General features: G+C 41.5%; 1 protein-coding gene across 3 annotated transcripts in view; it reads right to left on the bottom strand.

The window, feature by feature from the left end:
• Positions 1–21,087, bottom strand: part of ITGB4 (integrin subunit beta 4) — a 110,236-nt gene that overhangs the window by 30,731 nt on the left and 58,418 nt on the right. For all 3 annotated transcript variants that reach the window (XM_077251754.1, XM_077251752.1, XM_077251753.1), the window contains exons 3-12: positions 15,732–15,814; positions 14,845–14,946; positions 11,340–11,544; positions 8,567–8,663; positions 7,510–7,681; positions 6,823–7,086; positions 4,030–4,119; positions 592–714; positions 322–489; positions 21–97 (exon numbers count right to left, since the gene is read on the bottom strand). In XM_077251754.1, the coding sequence (XP_077107869.1) occupies positions 21–97; positions 322–489; positions 592–714; positions 4,030–4,119; positions 6,823–7,086; positions 7,510–7,681; positions 8,567–8,663; positions 11,340–11,544; positions 14,845–14,946; positions 15,732–15,814 (1,381 nt within the window). The remainder of the gene's footprint in view (positions 1–20; positions 98–321; positions 490–591; positions 715–4,029; positions 4,120–6,822; positions 7,087–7,509; positions 7,682–8,566; positions 8,664–11,339; positions 11,545–14,844; positions 14,947–15,731; positions 15,815–21,087) is intronic.

The raw sequence follows: 21,087 nt of genomic DNA, 5'->3' as shown, positions 1-21,087 counted from the left end.
GGCTACTACCTAGGACTTACCAGGGTTCTTTACATTCACAGCGTCCGCAAGAAAAATGGCCATTTCTGTTGCACTTTGGGGAATCAATTTCTTTTTGCTATAAATGAAGGATAGTAAAAAACAGTAATGAAGCTTAGGATCTACTACAATGTACCATATATTGTATACAAACACGCTTTGTGCATTATTAACGCCATCTTAAAAAATGGAAAAAGTATCATGACACAACAGTAAGTAGCATGCTCGGTGAGGGTGATATAACAGGAGACATCTTTGTGACGTCTACTTTCAAGTCTTGAGTGTTAGGTCCATAGCACTTACCAATTCACAAGGGCACTCATCACACATGACCGACGCATCAATTTGCAGTCCATTTGTGAAGGTGGATGGTTTAAGCAAGACATTGCCTGAACGATCTTGAAGGGGCAGCGCACAAACTTTCTGATTACCAACTTGCTCTAGAGCCTTTACTTTTACTTTAAATGTCCCCTAAATAAAGAAAAAAGTGAATTCAACCTTTTTGCCATTTTCCTCTACCTATATAAATACAGTTACACATAGCAGAATATTACCCGCTCTTGTGACACTCACCACTTCACCACGGGTCACCTGAAAAGATCCTGCCTCCGTCAATTTGGCCGAATCAGATGAAACTGAAATATTCATGGAGCGAGGCGTGTTATCATCTCTGATATCCATCCTCGAGCGGATTTGCTACAAATAAAGTGTAACGAGTTAGTGTCATAATTTTAACTTCAATCCATAAAACTGTACCACATGCATCATCAGCTTTCCTTTGTCTAATATTATATTTTGGTTAATGATCAGAAACCGCTCATTGTGATGTATAGTAATTGAACCACATAACAAATATTTTTTGTGTCCAGAGTTAATTGAAGGGAACTTTTTGCTTTAAGCATGCATTTCTATCTGTGGGCAGAATGTTATAAAACAGAAGGAGCTAAGATTTGTAATTCTATTCATTTTAATTCCTGCTCATTCTGGGTTTAGGAGTCAAGTGGGCGGTCCTAATCACTGCAATCACTGTGTGTGTAAGGAAAGTTGTCAATCACTACTAAGAATTCACGTTGGCCCAGAACGAGAAGGAATTGATTGAAATCATTTCACAATATACCAAATCTTTTCTCACAACCTGCTGCCTATGGACTGCATGTTCAAAGCAAAGGGTTACCTTTTATAAATTATATTACATCATATTGAAAAAAAAAAGTTTAATCCAGAGGAACCAGACCGAACGGGTTGCAGTGCTGCATCGAAGCACATTGGTTCTGCCATACATGTGGCTTGTACTGCAGCTAAGCCCAATTCAAGGTCCAAAGTGTCTTCTGTCCCTTCGTTTTGCTTACTGATTGGTATCCTGGAAGTTGGACCCTTACTGATAACACTGAGAGAAAACACCTATAAAGGCCATTATTGACCAGGCAAAATTTTACCATCTTTCATACATGGTAGTTTTGAATCTTTTCTTAGATTTTTCATTACGGATGTGGTTTAATTCTGTATATAAACAGAAAGCCAAAATATATCACAATGGTAAAAATATAAATCAATGAATAAAATAAGTTTTTTAGCCTATAGCCAAATTACTGATGATAGCAAAAAAACAGATCCTTTTCTAATACCTCCTGAGAAAGCGAGATCTAAACATGTGAAATGCACGTTATTCTTCTAGTAACTTTGCAGATTGAATTACAACATGAGTAGGCACACTTTTCCCATACACCTATGAATTTGAACATGCATGTTTGTATATACAGTCATGGCTGAAAGTTTTGGCACCCTTGAAATTTTTCCAGAAAATGAGTATTTATCCCCAAAAAATATTGCAATGACACTTGTTTTGTTATACATATGTTTATTTCCTTTGTGTGTATTGGAACAACACAAAAAAACTGATCAAAAAGGCAAATTGGACATAATTTCACACAAAACCCTAAAAATGGAGCAGACAAAATTGTGGGCAAACAACTTTGTTTCAAGCATGTGATGCTCATTCAAACCCACCTGTGGCAAGTAACAGGTGTGGGCAATATGAAAATCACACCTGAAACCAGATAAAAAGGGGAAAAGTTGACTCAGTCTTTGTATTGCGTGTCTGTGTGAGCCATACTGAGCATGGAGAACACAAAGATGAGAACAGAACTGTCTGAGGACTTGAGAACCAAAACTGTTGAACAATATCAACAATCTCAAGGCTATAAGTCTATCTCCAGCAATCTTGATATTCATTTGTCCATGGTGCGCAACATAATCAAGAAGTTTACAACCCATAACACTGTAGCTAATCTCCCTGAATGTGGACGGCAGAGAAAAATTGATGAAATGTTACAATGCAGGATAGTCTGGATAATGGATGAGCAGCCCCAATCAAGTTCTAAAGAAATTCAAGCTGCACCAGCAGGGTGCATCAGTGTCAGTGTGAACTATCCGTCGACATTTGAATGATATGAAACACCATGGCAGGAGACCCAGGAGGACCCCACTGCTGACACAAAGATGTAAAAAAGCTAGACATTAGTTTCACAAAATGTATGTGAATAAGCCAAAATGATTCTGGAAAAGCATCTTGCGGACATATCAGACCAAGATAGAGCTGTTTGGTAAAGCACATAATTCTACTGTTTACCCAAAACAGAATGAGGCCTACAAAGAAAAGAACACAGTACCTAAAGTCAAATATGGTGGAGGTTCAAAGATGTTTTAGGGTTGTTTTGCTGCTTCTGGCAGTGGGTGCCTTGACTGTGTGGAAGGCATCATGAAATCTGAAGATTACCAAAGGATTTTGGGTCGCAATGTAGTGCCCAGTGTCAGTAAGCTGGGTTTGTGCCCTAGGTCATGGGTCTTCCAGCAGGACAATGACCCCAAACATACTTCAAGAAGCACCCAGAAATGGATGGAAACAAAGCGCTGGAACGTTCTGAGGTGGTCAGCAAAGAGTTTAGGTCTAAATACCATTGAGCATATGGGGAGAGATCTGAAAATTGCTGTTGGGAGAAGGCATCCTTCAAGTATGAGAAACCTGGAGCAGTTTGCAAAATTCCAGTTGAGAGGTGTAAGAAGCTTGTTGATGGTTATGGGAAGCAAATGATTGCAGTTATTTATTCCAAAAGAGTGTGCAACCAAATATTAATTTGAGGAAGCCAACAATTTTGTCCAGATTATTTTGGGGTGTTTTTGTGAAATGATGTCCAATTTGTCCTTTTTTCTCTTTTTTTGTGTTGTTCCAACACATACAAAGGAAATAAACGTGTGTAAAATAAAACATGTGTAATTGCAATAATTTTTTGGGAGAAATATTTCCTTTAATAGAACAATTTCAAGGGTGCCGATACTTTTGGCTATAATTGTACAATATACCGCACATTTTGACCACTGTGTCTACTACAGTATTTGGGTCTTTGTGCATTCATATTTATTGTAACCATCCTTACAATATTACATGCATTGCTTTGTTGCTAACATTCTGGGTGTTGCCATCCTTTGTTTTTTGGTTTACTAAATATTTTTTATATATGTATATCCAATAAAAAATATATTTTTTAGCTAGAAACTCCTCCTTTTGTTATTGCATAAATCTTTTGTGGAGCTAATGGTTACTATGAAAACAGTTACGAGTCTTTTTTCGGACCTAATGGCTGAATCAGTAATTTAAGAATGTACCTGGTGGATTTGTATTGTCTAGTTCTAATATCATGCAGATGTAACAGTGGCCAACTTGAAGACAAGTATGTTAGGTTATTTGCATAAGCTCGGTCATTTTCATTCACTTTGAATTAACAGCGTCCTATGCAAATGGTGCAGGCTTGCCACAATACTGCAGCCGACGCATCATACAACCCGGGACTGAACAGATACAGAAGTAATTCACTGTAAATGTGATTATAGAAATAATGTCTCTCAAACTACTCAGGAGTAACCTCTTACTGTTATCATGTATTTCATAGTATCATATTAAAAAAAATGTCCACCATTACATACATGTGCAATGTACTCGAAAAATTCTAGTACCTTAAAAGCCTCCTCCAGAAGCTGCACAATGTTAGAGGAGTCCTCCTTCAGTTCTCCAATTTCAGATAACTTAAAGTATTTGCTTAGTTTCTGTAAAGACAGATTGTTAATCACGTTGGAGCATGATACTCAACCTTGCACATATTCTACTAATATATGGAATGTAGAACAAACACACTGAGTCTATAAACCCTTTAACTGTGCATTATAATAATGCTTTTCGTACATGTGTATATAACTTAATATCATGTTTTGGGCATATTTACATGACGCAGGTTTGTTGAAGACATTTCTGCAACTGTTCAATTAGTCTAAATGGGCTTGAAGAATTCCACGTCACCAAGTCAACCCCATTCAGATACCTACAACAGTTGAAGACATTTCTGCGACAAATGTTTCCTATAGAAATGTCCATTAGTAAAAAAATTATTACAAAAAGTAATGAAAAAATTGATTAAAAAATGTAATTTAAAGAAGATTTCCACATTAAAACTTGCTTGCAGCATACATTAATGAAAAAACAGACAAATGTGTGTTAATAAATAATCACTGCTGTCACAATGGCACATCCCTGGTCCTCCCTGTCGGGTCCTGCATACCTCATGTAAGGGCAGCAGCCAATAATTGGTCTCAATTTTCCTGTGCTGTATACATGGCCAGTCAATTCCTCCTTTATTGCGAAATCTGCGTTTGAACCGATATGTAAATGAGGCTGAAGTGTTTTCGGTTCATAGAAGCTCTTCCCTTTGTCACTCTAGCTCTATTCCTGCTCAGTGCTGCCTCCTCCTTGACTAAGGGCTCCTTTGTTTAGTCACTTCAAGCAAAGGAGCTGTCAGTCAAGCAGGAGGCAGTCATTGGCAGGGAATAGAGCTGGGGTGATGAAGGGAAGAGCATCCACGAACCGATAGCACTTCAGCTTAATTTGCATATTGATTAAAATACAGATTTTGCAATAAAGGCAGAACAGACTGACAATGTAAAGGTACTCTGGACTTGTCTTTGAAAGCGCTACATGCACATATAAATGGGAGTGAACTGCTGATAGAACCCCTTTAAAATGAGCGTGACTTTTCCCAGTAAAAACAGCTGATATTATCTCGGTACTGTTGCAGGATTTCTCGTGAAAGGGGCTCCTTCCCTATCCCCCACACTAGGGGGCACCCTAGTCTGGGGTCAGATGCTTTGCTATGCTCCTGACTAACCCTTATCTGTTCCCTCCCCCTCCCAGGATGGTGTGAGGCCGAAGCGTATAGGATTACACTAACCAGTCAGACAAGGGAAGACAAACAGGGATAAATGAAAAGTGCAATCATGCAAAAAGAGAGTAGAACACAGGGGAGGGTAAGGTAGGTAAAATCAAATAGGAGACAATGAGGATGAATACGTGCTCAAACTCCATGCAGAAATCGCCAGAACAGCTCTCCAAATGCCAACTCCAGACACCTACCAACTCCAAACAGGCAGAATGAACTATCACTGGCAATTCCCAAATGTCAGTGGCAAGTGTATATACCAGAGGAGAGTGTCCAACACAGAGCAGCTGAGGCTATCAATGATGGAGGGCTCAGGAGATCAACTGAACTGATTAACCCTAGCAATGCCAGAGGAAAGAAAACCTGCACTGTTTAGCATGATGGTGAAGCATTTCAAACCAGTGCAGGAGTCCAGGTAACCAGACCCCACAATCTTCTGGCCCCTCTCCCTGTGACAGATAACTGGGAGACAATGAAGATAACAAAACCAAATCCTTGTATAAGGGTACTGTCACACTCTGCAACTTTCCAACGATCACGACCAGCAATACGACCTGGCCGTGATCGTTGGAAAGTCGTTGTGTGGTCGCTGGAGAGTTGTCACACAGACCGCTCTCCAGCGACCAACGATGCCGAAGGCCCCGGGTAACCAGGGTAAACATCGGGTTACTAAGCGCAGGGCCGCGCTTAGTAACCCGATGTTTACCCTGGTTACCAGCGTAAAAGTAAAAAAAAAAAAACGTACATACTCACATTCCGGTGTCCTTCAGGTCCCTTGCCGTCTGCTTCCCGCTCTGACTGAGTGCCGCCGTAAAGTGAAAGCAGATCACAGCGGTGACGTCACCGCTGTGATCTGCTCTTACTTTCCGGTCGGCATTCAGTCAGAGCGGGAAGCAGACGGCTAGGGACCTGAAGGACACCGGAATGTGAGTATGTACGTTTTTTTTTTTTTTACTTTTACGCTGGTAACCACGGTAAACATCGGGTTACTAAGCGCGGCCCTGCACTTAGTAACCCGATGTTTACCCTGGTTACAAGCGAACGCATCGCTGGATCGCTGTCACACACAACGATCCAGCGATGACAGCGGGAGATCCAGCGACTAAATAAAGTTCCAACCGATCTGCTACGACGTACGATTCTCAGCAGGGTCCCTGATCGCTGCTGCGTGTCAGACACAGCGATATCGTATGGATCGTACCGTCGTAGCGATCAAAGTGCCACTGTGTGACAGTACCCTAAGAGAAACTTCAGATTTTTCTGAGATCATAGCTCTCTGAGATAGATGCTCTGTTGCTTCTTGACAAAATGTATGTCTTCCCTTGGACTCTAATTCTAGCACCCATCAAAAATTAGCCATTGCTATGTGCTACTGGGGAAGCAAAGAGACTGTCTAAAAACTTTTGGGCAAGAAGTAAGAATTGTGCAAGCTAACGTCTTTCAGATGCTTTTGCCATTTAAGAACACATCTGAAAAATGTTTTGATTTGTAGCATAGCATTTAAAAGCAAGAGCCTCCACCATTTACATGCATCACTCACATCATAGTAGCTATAGGAGTGGTTGGTGACAGCAAAAATTGGAATGATGTTATTCTTAGCCATAAGTCGCACAAGAGTGGGAACAGATGGGTAGTCCTGAAAGGTGTCATATGTGTAATATCCAGCTTCGTCTAGATGGCAACGCTCATCATTTCTGGGCAGAATCCCGTCAAGGACATTCACTCCATCAGCCTCATAGTGAAATGCTGATTCAGTGGAGAACACCAGGATGTGGGTGCTTCCTTGCCTCCACCCAATTTGGTTCTATGTAAAACAAAGAAACAAACACTAGATTAATAAAACATCAGATATCACATCTGCCCATAGCATCACGGGGCATAAGATAGATAAATAAGAAAACCTGCCATATGGAGAGCTGTGGCATGCACAAATGTTATAACTGTTCTTATGTCAGTTTTCCCATCAATACACCTCTGACCATTTGTGAGCACGCTTGCTAAATAGAGAGGGTGGAGTGGGCACCCGACACCACCTACTTGTACATGGTAAGGAACAGAGTGGGGTATGTGCAGATTAACACACTGACTATAGAGTATATGACCACTACTACACAGCTTCGTCATTTTCACACTGATATGATGAGCCCCCATAATTACACTTTTCGTTATACTAAAGCTATATATTAGTGCACACATTAATTACAGTTACAAATGAAAAACTCCTCACCGTGCACACAGCGCTCTGGAGAATAGCATCAAACCCACCCTCAGGTGCATCCAAATTTCCAGAGATTCTCTCTTTCTTGAGCTCATCTCTAAATTTATCAATGTCGTTTGTGAGGCGGATGACGTTCTTAAAAGAGAAAGGTGGTGTACTATCAGGCCATGGCTGCTTCAGCCTAAAAATAAAGCAGAGCAGATATATATACTTGTTATTTGTTCACAAGACATATACCTCCCATTTTAATAAATTATTTGATGTGTTCATTACGTAATTTATTAATACCACTATTGCTATTAATGGATTGCTCCTCATTTGTCCGATAGCCACCTCTCCTGATTCACCTGTACACATGATCTCTCAGTTCAGGAAAACGTTCATGTGTTTTTAATAAGGAGAAGTAAAAGAGAACCAAAAGATGAAATGTTTGACTTTAAGATGCCACATTCTCATCTCCCAACATCAACTGTCAAGGGGAAATCAGGATATTCCCATACATATTAGATAAGCAGCAGTTCCTTTCAAAATCTGCTGTTGCTTACTTTAAGCCAGTGTGTATAGGGGTCTTTAGTCAACTTGGTGAACACTCAAAAATTCAAGGACACTCTGGAGCAGAACAATTTTAGGCTGAGGCTACACAGAACTGCTGGTCTTCAGTCTAAAACCCAACTTACCCACGGCAAGCCAATAGCCTCACAAAATTTTTTCACAATTGTGCCAAAGTTGGCCCATCGCGGGAGTTTCAGCTATGAAGCCATTCGGACCTTTACCAATTCTTATATACCCTCTAGCTAAATACAACTCTAAGCACCATCTTGCCACTATTAACTCATAGAAGAATATTCCATAGTTTAAGAGGTGATCTGGATTTAGGAAAAAGGTAGGTCTGTTTTTTTCTCCGTTCCATTTCCATTAAAGTGAAGTTTAACTCTAAAACATGCACTATTAGAGACAGGAAATACAAATGCTCCTGTAAAAAAAATACATAAATAAATCTAATGGCATTCTATAGAAACCTTTCTAGGATTCCTATCGTCATGGTCGAATTCATTTTGATACTCACTTCTCTGGCCTCATGTCTGTCTGAGGAACAGACACTTTATCCACAAATTTCCCAAAGCCAATAGTGTAATCAGTGGAGAGAGAGCTGACCACATTAGCTGTTAAGCAAACAAACATAATAAATAAGATTAGTCTTTTTAACTGCTGCCTTTACCTTAAAATAACCTTCCACCCTGGGAATGAAAAGTGATGGTAGATTTTACATAAAGAGTGGGGGAAATAAGTATGTCATACACTGCTGATTTTGATAGTTTTCCTACAAAGAATGGAGAGGTCTGTAATTTTTATCATATGTACACTTCAATTGTAAGAGACAAAATCTTTAAAAAATCCAGAAAATCACATTGTATGATTTTTACATAATGATTTGCATTTTATTACATGAAATAAGTATTTGATGCAATAGAAAAACAGGACTAAACATTTGGTACAGAAACCTTTGTTTGCAATTACAGAGGTTAGACGTTTTCTGTAGTTTTTGACCAAGTTTGCACACGCTGCAGCAGGGATTTGGCCCACTCCTCCATACAGATCTTCTCCAGATCTTTCATGTTTCGGGACTGTCACTGTGCAACATTGATGTCACGCCAGGGCAGGGAGATTTCCGGCATGCAACGCAAAGAGAGTAGGTGAAGGAACTGATAAAGGAGAGGCCTGACGGTAGGGAGAGAAGGAAGATGGTGACCCCTCAACACTCACCTTATGCTGACACCTGTGCTCCCCATCGCCCTAGATGGGTTCTTCCTCCCATGCGCCATCACATGCCTAAGCCCTGGCTGACCATGGGTCTTAGCCCTAGATAGTGAACAGGGCAGCAAGACACTAGTTTTACTCCTACATTAGGACAACACAAAGATAGGAACAGACAGGGGAAATACACCACAAGGCTATCCACAGGAATCAAAAGGAACACAAACAACTTTACCAAGGACACTTTGGCTTCTCCAGGAATACAACAGCTATTCCAAGTAAGTAAAGCACAGGATAGCAAACCTATTGTTGGCCATATGAGGAAGCCAGAAGTGAGTTTAAATAGTGAAGGGGGGGAGTGCTTTAGGCAACTCTAGGACTTTGAAATGCTTCTTACGGAGCCACTCATTAGTTTTCCTGGCTGTGTTTCGAGTCATTGTCCTTCTGGAAGTCCCAGCCATGACCCATCTTACTGAGGGAAGGAGGTTGTTAGCCAAAATCTCATGACCCCATCCATCCTCCCTTCAATATGGTGCAGTCATCCTGTCTTCTTTGCACTCCCAAAAGTATGAGGTTTCCCCCACCATGCTTGACGGAAGGGACAGTTTTCTTGGGGTTGTACTCGTCCTTCTACTTCCTCCAAACACAGCAAGTGGATTTTATACCAAAAAGTTCTATTTTGGTCTCATCTGACCACATGACCTTCTCTTGATCATCCAGATGGTCATTGATGAACTTCAAACAGGCCTAGACATGTGTTGGCATGAGCAGGGGGATCTTGCGTGCCCTGCAGGATGTTAATCTATGACAGTGTAGTGTTTTACTAACTAATGTTTGAGACTGTGGTCTTAGGTCTCTTCAGGTCATTGACCAGGTCCTCCCATGTAGTTCAGGGCTGATTCCTAACCATTCTCAGAATCATCTTTACCCCACGAGGTGAGATCTTGCATGGAGCCCCAGACTGAGGAAGATTGACAGTCATCTTGTGTTTCTTTCATTTTCTAATAATTGTACCAACAGTTGTTGCCTTCTCACCAAACTGCTTGCCTATTGTTCTGTAACCCATCTCACCCTTGTGCAGGTCTACAATTTTGTCCCTGGTGTCCTTAGACTGCTCTTTGGTCTTGGCCATGGTGGAGAGGTTGGAGTGTGATTGATTGATTGATTGATTGATTGAGTGTGTGGACAGGTGTCTTTTATACAGGTAACAAGTTCAAATATGTGCAGTTAATACAGGTAATGAGAGCAGAGTAGGAGGGCTTCTTAAAGAAAAAGTAACAGGTCTGTGAGAGCCAGAATTCTTGCTGGTTGGTAGGTGATCAAATACTTATTTCATGCAATAAAATGAAACTTCATTATTTAAAAATCATACAATGTGATTTTCTGTTGTTTTTTTTTTAATTTTTAGATTCTGTCTCTCACAGCTGAAGTGTAGCTACGATAAAAATTACAGACCTTTCCAACCTTTGTAGGTGGGACAACTTGCAAAATCATCAGTGTATCAAATACTTACATTCCCCACTATATAGTCACCCTACCAGGTGCGCTCTGTTTTCCTCCCGCTGCCTACACTGCTCAGATCGGCACCCTGTTCCTCCTGCTTCTAAGATAGCCACTGCAGTGCTAAGGGAGCTCAATGGTGCATCTACACCACACTTTGCCTCCCTGTATTGTGTGATAGGAAAGACAGAGAAGTGAGGCGTAGTCTAGATTTACCACTGCGGTCACCATTCCACTGTAACAAACACATTGGAAGCAGGAGATGTGATATGCCAATCTGAGCTTAGCTGGCAGCAGGAGGCAAATGGTGGGCACCAGTTAGGTGAAAATACATGACAAATGTACAATCACTTTTCAGTCGCAGGGTGAATGGTCGCTTTACGACTTTCCTCTGTCACAGCTTTACTTTTCTGTGAACTTGAAACATGCTTCAGTTTTGTCACTTTGGAAATAAGGTGCCAGCTGTAGTTACTGCAACCTGGCAACTTGTGCAACATGTTTGACTTTTGTCCCTATCACATTAGTTATACATACACACATTGTAGATATGGTCCCATGAAAACATATTACAGCTAAGTTCTTACCCAATTTATCCCCCATATTTTTAAGATTTTCCAAATCATCAGACATTGAGTAGGAGAAGTCCATCAAGATGTATAGATCTACGGGTGTATCCAGGGGCTCAAACACGCGGTATTCAAAGGTATGTTCCTCGCCAGCACGTAGACGCATGGACATTTGTTGAGGGTAAACTTGTGTCCTAATTTGTCTTCTGTCGATCTCTTCTTTCTGTGAATACATACACATACTGAGAAACCATATATGAAAAATAGTGTTCTGATTGAATGCAAACTCAGAAAGTGGCAGGTTTTCAGGTTTTTTTAAATGTGAGCACCAACATATGATATTTGGTTGCTAGGACAAACGGGAATACATTGTCCTTGTCTTCCATTGGGGTTCCAGTGTTCTTGGTGGCAAGGATAGCTTCATCTACAGAACTATTTTTGCCATCAAAACACAGAAACTTGTCATACCCCTTTATAGGTCAATGGAATTCAATAGAATTTATAGATTTTGTTGAGAGGTGTGCTATCTCAACTAGATCTTTATTATTTAATAAACTGAACAAGTGTCTGAGTCTTTTTAAGTGATGTTCTTTAGAAAAATTATTCAAATTAGCTCTCTGCCATAAGAAAACAAACTACAGCATCTTATGCTAAGCAAACCATGTTCTCCTCCAAAAAGAAAACAAGAAAGACCCATCCGTAGTCTAACATTTGAGGGTTCTGACCCCTCATTAGTACATGGAAGAGTGAAATCTGACTAGTTAGCCTTAAAGGGGTTGTCCATTCTAGAATGACAAGTCTGTAATATAGACAGGATATGAGGTATGTGTAAGGCTATGAGCACACGTTGCGGATTCGTGTGCCGATTTTTCCGCACCGTTTTTGCATTTACCCCAGATTTACTGCGGTTTTTGTGCAGATTTCACCTGCGATTTTACAACTGCGGGTTCCTATTGAGGAGCAGGTGTAAAACGCTGCGGAATCCGCACAGAGAATTGACATGCTGCGGAAAATACAACGCAGTGTTTCCACGCGGTATTTTCCGCAACATGTGCACTGCGGATTTGGTTTTCCATGGGTTTACATGGTACTGTACAACGCATGGAAAACTGCTGTGAATCCGCAGCAAAATCCGCAACGTGTGCACATAGCTTAAATCCCACAGTCACCACTTGTTTCATGTACCACAAGTATTGTGACACACAGCACCAATACTGTAGTCCTCCTCTTGTGCTTTCCTCCTTTTCTATAGACTGTTTTCTCTGTTGTGCAGACAGTAGATCTCCACTTCTTCTGCTATCTCAAACACTGACCAAAGGCAGAAGGAAGGCAAACAGAGAAATTATAAGTGAGAGCATGATCTCTGACAGATTTGTAACATTTTTGCAGATCGCTCAGCTAGGTAAAGTACTTGCAAATTCTCTACAGCAGCAAAATGGTTGAAATTTATGGAATGAAGACTATTTAGTTGTTGATCTTTTGCGTTTAGGAAGCAAATATACAATAAAAAAAAATTGTAAAGGTGTGTTAGTGGAGGGGATTTCTATTTTTCATTGAAGTGGCTGCACACTCAGTTATACTCACCCAGCACTGACCACAACACTTTAGAGGTAGAGGACAGGATTGATTTGGAGATCCCGTGCACTCAATGGTGACTGGATCTTCTCTTCGAAGTCATCCTTCAGAGCTCAGCAGGGATTGGATCTTTCCTGTGACGTCCTTTTTCTGATATGATCCTGCTTATTTATTATGCTTTGCTTATATAGCGCTATCTTAGGGTACTGTCACACAGTGGCACTTTGATCGCTCCGACGGCACGATCCGTGACGTTGCAGCGTCGCTTGGTTATCGCTCCAGCGTCGTAGACTGCGGTCACACTTTGCAATGCACGGCGCTGGAGCGATAATTTCATGACGTAGTTGCAATGTAGAAGTCATACGGGACATTGGGAATATCGTGCACACCTTTGTTACACGCTGCGATCATGCCGCCACAGCGGGACACTTGACGACGAAATAAAGTTTCAAACGATCTACTACGACGTACGATTCTCAGCGGGGATCCTGATCGCAGTAGCGTGTCAGACACAACGATATCGTAACTATATCGCTGGAACGTCACAGATCGTGCCGTTGTAGCGACCAAAGTGCCACTGTGTGACAGTACCCTTATTCTGCAGCGCTTTACATATCATATCATCGCTGTCACCAATGGGGCTTACAATCTAAATTCCCTATCAGTATGTCTTTGGAGTTTAGGAGAAAACTGGAGAGCCCAGAGGAAACTCACGCAAACAGGGAGAGAACATGCAAACTCCTTGCAGATGTTGTCCTTGGTGGGATTTGAACCCAGGACCCCAGCGCTGCAAGGCTGCGGTGCTAACCAATGTGCTACCGTGCTGCTTTTACTGTGCATGACATCCTCTGTAGCGCATGCGCAGTACAAACTTCAGGATCATTTTAAAATAATCACGAACTGTGCTTTTTTCTGCTGGACGCTACTGATGACAGAGAAAAGCACAGGGTTTTTAAGGACTGTCCGTAAATGTATGGATGGTTGGCAACCCAGGACCCAGCAGGTGTAAGGCACATCTATCATAACAGCAGCAAACTGAAAAGTAGTGCAAGAGATGCCATATTTCAAGAAGTAGTCCCTCATTTTTTTTTCCTTTTACAGTTCACCTGTCTGCCTGCTGAAGTAGCACTGTGATTATACTTTTCTCTAAGGCTAGGTTCAGATTGCGTTAGTGCAATCCGTTTAGCGCGAGCGCTAGCGGATTGCGCTAACGCAATGTCTTTTTCGGGGCCGCGTTCAGGGGTCGCGTTAACGTCCCCGCTCTCGCAGATCCCCGATCTGCGAGAGCGGGGAACGGACCTCTGGCACGCCGCGGACGCTGCAAGCAGCGTCCGAGGCGCGCTACGAAAGACCGGCACATCGCTAGCGCGTGCCGAAAATGACACGCGCTAGCAATGCGCTCTAACATTGCCGGCAATGGGAGCGCTAACGGACGCGGTGCACGGCGTTAATTTCGCCGTGCAACGCTGTCCGTTAGCGCTATCCCATTAACGCAATGGGAACCTAGCCTAAGTATCAGTCTGGGAGACTGAACAATGACCCAGGAGCTGTCTACTCATCAGCAGTAACTGTGATAGAAGTTTCTGTCAACGCCTCCTCCTTTCAACTGTGGAAACTTTTGTGGTACAGTCAATACAATTTAATCTTACAGCAAGTTCTGGTGATTTAGATCGTGATGAGATGTTAGTCCACTATTAGATCACATGGCTTAGCTAAACAAAAATAATCCATTAACTTTCAGATGGAATACCTAAATACTTGCTCAGTTATATTAGGGACTAGTGACAGAATGAATAGAAAAAAAAATCACTGGACTGCTACTTTAGGTAGAATGGGAAAATAGGCCACACTGGAGATGCGGTTAGCATTTTACATCAGTATTTTGAAATCAGTAGTGGATGTAAAGTGGTGAAGTGTGAATAAAGCCTAGTTAGGAAGGGAAGCTTACCATGATTGTTTTGATCTCGCTTCTCATGTAGACAATTCCAGCACTGCTGCATCCATACTCCTTCAGATTATCACTCAAATCACAGCGAATATTATGGAAATTCTAAGAAAAGTTAAAAAAAAAAAAAAAAAAGTAAAAAAGAGTTTTGCCTCCATATGAGGAATGTGCATTTTTGGTATGTTATTACAACTTATATTTGCCATTCTAAAACGTTATGTTTCTCCTCATTTTCTGTTGAAAAAAATGATATAACTTATAATGGATGAGTCATCATATTTTGTAATTCCATATTTAGAGATATTAGATATATTAATAAAGATTTTTTTTTTCCATTTAAAAATCTAGAAAACCAGGATGACAACCCTTATGGGTTCTGTAATGGAAATCATAATGGCTTATATGAAGTTTTCCCCCAGAAAAATCTAAGAAATACCAGTAAATATCTGAATTTTTAACAAGTTAACAAAGACGTCTCATGGGCTTTATATATGAAGTTTTGATTTAGGGTGGAACTGCTATTTAACAAGGCATACAGTGAGTGGAGCCATTTACCGTATATCTTGTGATTATTGATGAAGTGCGAAGAGTAGCGGAGCTAGCTGAAACTGAAGCTTTACATTTTGCTAAAATGCCTCATTACCTAAATACATATAGCAAATGCATAAAGTAATGGTATATATTAATAGGACAAAAAGAATCCCACCTGCTTCAGAAGTGAGAAAATATTTCCCAGGAGAACTGTGAGCATGTCCCTTCCAGTACATAAACGTATCTAAACAATTCTGCTTAGAGAAATAATGTATATCCAAAGTGACCAAAAATATAAAAAACTGTCAGATAAATGAGAAATACTGTATGAAAGTGTGTAATTCCAGGTTCAGTCTTACCTCATCTGTACAATATGAGCAATCCATATGTACGCGAATACATTCTGTGCAGGTTTTAGCTCTTGAGGCTACACAAACATTGGCTGTGAATGCAAAGAGACAGATTAAGGCTATGCTATATATGCATGCTGCATAAAAATACACAAATGCTTGATGACTGCCCATGTGGTAAGGTAACGATAGAATACTGGTTGACATTGGATCCAAAATAACATACATATACATTTTGTTGAAGATTAGCTGTGTGGCAGTAAGAAAAATGGGATTAATGCAGTGAGACACAGTGACAGGGAAGGTCTGTTCAAACATGCAAAATGCTTATATTTAAGGAGTTGTACATTTTAATTATTAATTCATTTTATTTACATTTTACTTTAATTGATCTTGGAATAAAATTAAGTTCCACAATTGGAAGTATTAAATAAAATGTTCCTGTGCTGAGATAATCTTATAAATGTGCCCCTGCTGTGTACTGTGTAATGGCTGTCTGACCGTGCAGGAGCATGGTTTGATCATACCACATCTCCTGGGCAGGGGAGGAAGCAAAAGAGAGGATACAGACAGGACAGCGTGTAAACACAGGTGATTCTTTTTGTGAGGTAAAACATTTCACTTTCTGTTTTCAAACAACGTTTTACCTCAAAGGAGGAATCAGCTTCTATCCCATGCTGTCCTGTCTGCTTACTCTCCTTTGCTTCCTCTTTGCCCGGGAGCTGTGGTATGATCAGACCATGTTCCTGTATGGTCAGACACAGCTATTACACAGTACACAGCAGGGGCACATTTATAAGACTAGAGAGGAGGAAAGGCGTTGTGTTCCTGATGATTGACAGTTCAGACTTCGGCATGCTCGTGCATCTAGTTCAAACTGTGTGTTCTCTGATGCTACAAGCAGAGGCAGCATCCAGAGGAGCATGATGGAATTGAAGTTGGGCAGCTTCAGAACAGTGCTTGCAAGGTCTATAGCATAGAGCCTGTAAGCGTGCTCCTTGCCTAGGGGATAAAGCTCTTCAAATTTGTATTTATTAAGATTTTTTGGGAGGGGAAATAATACACACAAAGGAAATTTTTCCCAAAACAACACAATACACCACACACCTGAAATTAGGGGAGGAAGAATAATACCAGGGAAGGAATGGATAATGAGGAAGGGTATGGAGGGACGTAGGATAAAATTCAACTAATAAATCAACTGAACCTAATGTACCAATTTTTAACAATACAATAGATATTTATCACCAATTTCTAAACAAAATATTTTCAGGATGACATGTCAATGTTCTTTATTATAACGTCTCTTGTAGTAGAATTCTTTCTAATAGCATATGCATATTCAAAAACATTATTAGATGAAGCTTTAACTATTACATCTGAAATAGTTGGGGGTTGAACATTTTTTGAGTTGTCTAATATTTTTGTGACTAGAAAGATATGCATTACAATAGACCAAACATTGATTGGCAGATTGTTTGCTTCCAGTGATAAATAATGCTAATTGATGTGAAGAGGGAACTTCCAACTTACAGACTAATTTGAACAAATCAAAAACTTCTTTCCACAATTCAACGCTTACTGGACAATCTCATAAAATATGTATAAGGTTGCCTTTATGTCCCCATTCCCTCCAACACTTTTCCAATTGTTCTGGGAAGATCTTATGAAGTTTCACTAGTGTGAAGTACCACCTCGTTAGTCTTTTAAAGGAGGATTCGTGTAAACTGGCATTGGATGAGTTTGTATATGAGTTTTTAACTGCATTACGCTATTTTTTCTAATGAAAATTTGACACCCAACTCATTTTCCCATTTTAACATATTTTTGTTTAGAAAATGCCAAATCTTCTTTAAAAAGAGTATAAATATGTTTGGCGGAGACACACCTGATACACTGCAGCAGTGGCTGGTAACTTAGGCAACACGCAGTAAACAATGAAATGAAAGAATCACTCCATTCTTGAGAACGGACAGCATTTTTAATAAGAGGTAAAGTGCAAAGTTAGTTTTACAATAACTTTTTTTACTTTTGCAATTTTAACCATTCGTGATGTTGAGACAACATCATCTGAATCAGAGAGTAGCATTTATAGCTACCTCTTTGTATGTGTTTAGTTTACATACACACAGAACTGTAAGCGGAGGGTTTTCTATTCTCCATAATAGTTTGATTCAAATCTAGCCTTTCTTCAGACCCCTCTTGCATTAAAGTAATACACATAGCTATACGACATGTGACCGCCTCCCCGGGCAACCAACAAAAGAGCTAAATGCAGCTGGACATGGCCAGACGCTTCGCCATCCCCATCAGCTATTTAGAAGGCCCTGTTGTACTTAACATTTCAATCCACTTGAAGACTGTGTGCTAGAAATGATGCCAGAGATAGAAAACTGCTACTGAGATGCAGCTTTAGTCTCTTCGGGGCCACATATATTTATACCAAAGTTCACAACAGAATGTTTAGTGCCACGGGATCAACAGATAAATATATAGAAATTATTTATTACAAAGACTCATAAAAATGTTTCCCCAAGAAGAGATTGCTATTAACGAAATGTGTAATCTTATCCATGCAAAGTCCCTAAAGGGCTTTTCCCATCATAGACATTCCTCCTTGGAATAAATGAATACATTGGCAACTGGTCATTACCTCAGATTGGACAGTGTCACATTATAAAGGAAAATACTTCAGTTAAAAGTGATCTGTCACCAGTTTTTACCACCTAGTCTGAGGGCAGCCTGATGTAGAGCCACAGACCGGGGTTGCTTTTCAGCAGAGTTGGGGGTTTGGTCAAGATTAATTATGTCCTCAATCCTGAGAAATACAGGGAGACACTTATTAATCATGCAATACCTTCAGGAGGGTGTCTGAATGTCTCCAAATTTATTCTGAAGTGCAATATAGGCCCCAGAAACACAGCCAATGTCATTAAAGTAAATAAAAAATATAGCGGTCTGGATGGAGCGCTGATGACAGAGGCCACCGGAGCACAGGTTTAGGGGTTTAAAATCTTTAATCACTAAACCTGAACCCTAAACCTGTGCTCCGGTGGCCTCTGTCATCAGCGCTCCATCCAGACCGCTATATTTTTTATTTGCATTGCTGCTCCCTCCTTGAGGGACCATGGTGGGAGCTGCAGCTGACAAGCCAAATTGCCCTTCACTGCTCCAGGACCTTCCACCACGTGACCGGCAGGTCATTGATCACGTGGGACGCATTACTCAGAGTCTCCTGCATGCCGGCACATCTCCGAGCTTCAACCGTCCATCATTGCCCTGCGACTTCCGTATTGAGGTCTGGAAGCTGCCGTTCACCTGCCATACAGGACTGGGAATCCTTCTGAGCCAGTCCACATTGTTATGCTTGTCCAGCATAACTGTCTGCGGTGAGTAGGTCTATGACCTTTCTGCATTCTTTTCCCGGCTGATACCATTCATGTGCGCTCCCCTCTCTCTTTGTTTCAATGTCATTAAAGTGGTTCTCCAGGAATAGGGAAAAAATAGCTTAATTAAATTTAATTATAAATAGATTCCTAAATACATTTCATTTTCAAATCACATACCTTTGGCCAAGGGAAGTAATCACTATAGAATTAAAATGTCCGCCGTCTCATTTCACAGAGAGAAACCTGTCCAAGATTGTTATGACAGATGCCTGTGACCATGTGCAGTAGGCAGCTGTGCCCTCCTTCATATGTAGGAAGATGGGCTCCACCAGGGCCGCCATCAGGGCATTACTGCCCTTACTGCTGTATGGTGACCAGTGAACAGCAATACAGAGGCGGGCCCTCAGGTCCGGGGACCCGCTCTTGTGCTTCTGCTCACCAGACCCCATTGTGAAATAAAGTGCTGTGCACACATCGGCGCTGGGACCTGGGAGCTTTCTCGGAGCTCCACGGCCGTCTAACCTTGACGGCTGCCCAGCTCCAGCTCCCTCCGTCTTCTCTGTACTTCCAGTCAGGTGACTTGCCATACACGATGATGTCATTGCTTACACGCCAACATGTACAAGCAGAGCTGTGCCTGCAGGGGATCGTCTGAGGTGTGTCTGAGGGGGGAAACTGCACATGTTGAAGTGTGTCTGATGGGTGGGAACTGCACATGATGAAGAGTGTCTGATGGGGGGAGCTGCACATGATGAAGTGTGACTGATGGTGGAACTGCTCATGTTCAAGTGTGTCTTAGGGGGACTGGAAATGATGAAGTAGGGGAGGCGGACTGCACATGATGAAGTTGAGGGGAGCAGGATTGCAAATGATGAAGTTGGGGGAGTGGGACTGCACATGATGAAGTGGAAGGGAGTGGGACTGCACATGATGAAGTGGGGGGAGTGGGACTGCACATGATGAAGTGGGGGGGAGTGGGACTGCACATGATGAAGTGTGGGGAGGGGCACTGCACTTGATGAAGTGTGTCTGATGGGGGAGCTGCACATGATGAAGTGTGTCTGAGGGGGTACTGCACATGATGAAGTTGGGGATGAGTGGGACTGCGCATGATGAAGTGGGGGGTGGGACTGCACATGATGAAGTGGGGGAGTGGGACTGCACATGATGAAGTGTGAGAAGGGACTGCAAATGATATAGTGGAGGGAGTGGGACTGCAAATGATGAAGTGGGGGGAGTTGGACTGCACATGATGAAGTGGGGGGAGTGGGACTGCACATGATGAAATGGGGGGGAGTGGGAGTGCACATGATGAAGTGGGGGGAGTGGGACTGCACATAATGAAGTGTGTTTAAGGGAGGTCTGCAATTGATGAAGTTGGGGGACTGAAAATGATGAACTGATGGGTGACGGGGAGTGCAAATGATGAAGTGAGGGGGATGTGGACTGCAAATGATGAAGAGAGGATGACTGCAAATGATGAAGTGGGGGGAGGGGGACTGCAACTGAAGTGAGGGGAAAATGGGGGACAGCAAATGATGAAGTAAGGGATGGAGGACAGCAATTGAGTTGAAGGTGGGGAGAGAAAATGACGACCTGGGGGAGAGCAAATAATGATGAACTTTGAGGGTGGGGGAGTAAATGATATATTGAATGTGTGTGAGAGCAGTTGATAATGAATAGAGGGTGGAATAGGCATGTAAATATAATGAATCGGGGGAGCGGGAGGTACATAGTGGGGGCGTTGAGGATGCAGTGACTGGTAATGAATTGGGGTAAGAGTACAGGTGCTAATTAATATATATATTTATTAAGTGGGGGAAGTGGCTATGTATAGTTAGTGGGAGAAAAATGGTGGATTATAATTTATATTTGGAATGGTGGACTGCATGATAACTAATTATATATTAATGGTGGGTGCTTGTCTATATTAGCTGTGTAGTGTAGAATAAGGGGAAAAAGTGGGGGATGTGCTC

The sequence above is a fragment of the Ranitomeya variabilis genome, chromosome 4, assembly GCF_051348905.1.
Source record: "Ranitomeya variabilis isolate aRanVar5 chromosome 4, aRanVar5.hap1, whole genome shotgun sequence".
Taxonomy (NCBI): Eukaryota; Metazoa; Chordata; class Amphibia; order Anura; family Dendrobatidae; genus Ranitomeya; species Ranitomeya variabilis.
The sequence above is the reverse complement of the archived record's forward strand: the minus strand, read 5'-3'. Positions and strand labels throughout refer to the sequence as shown.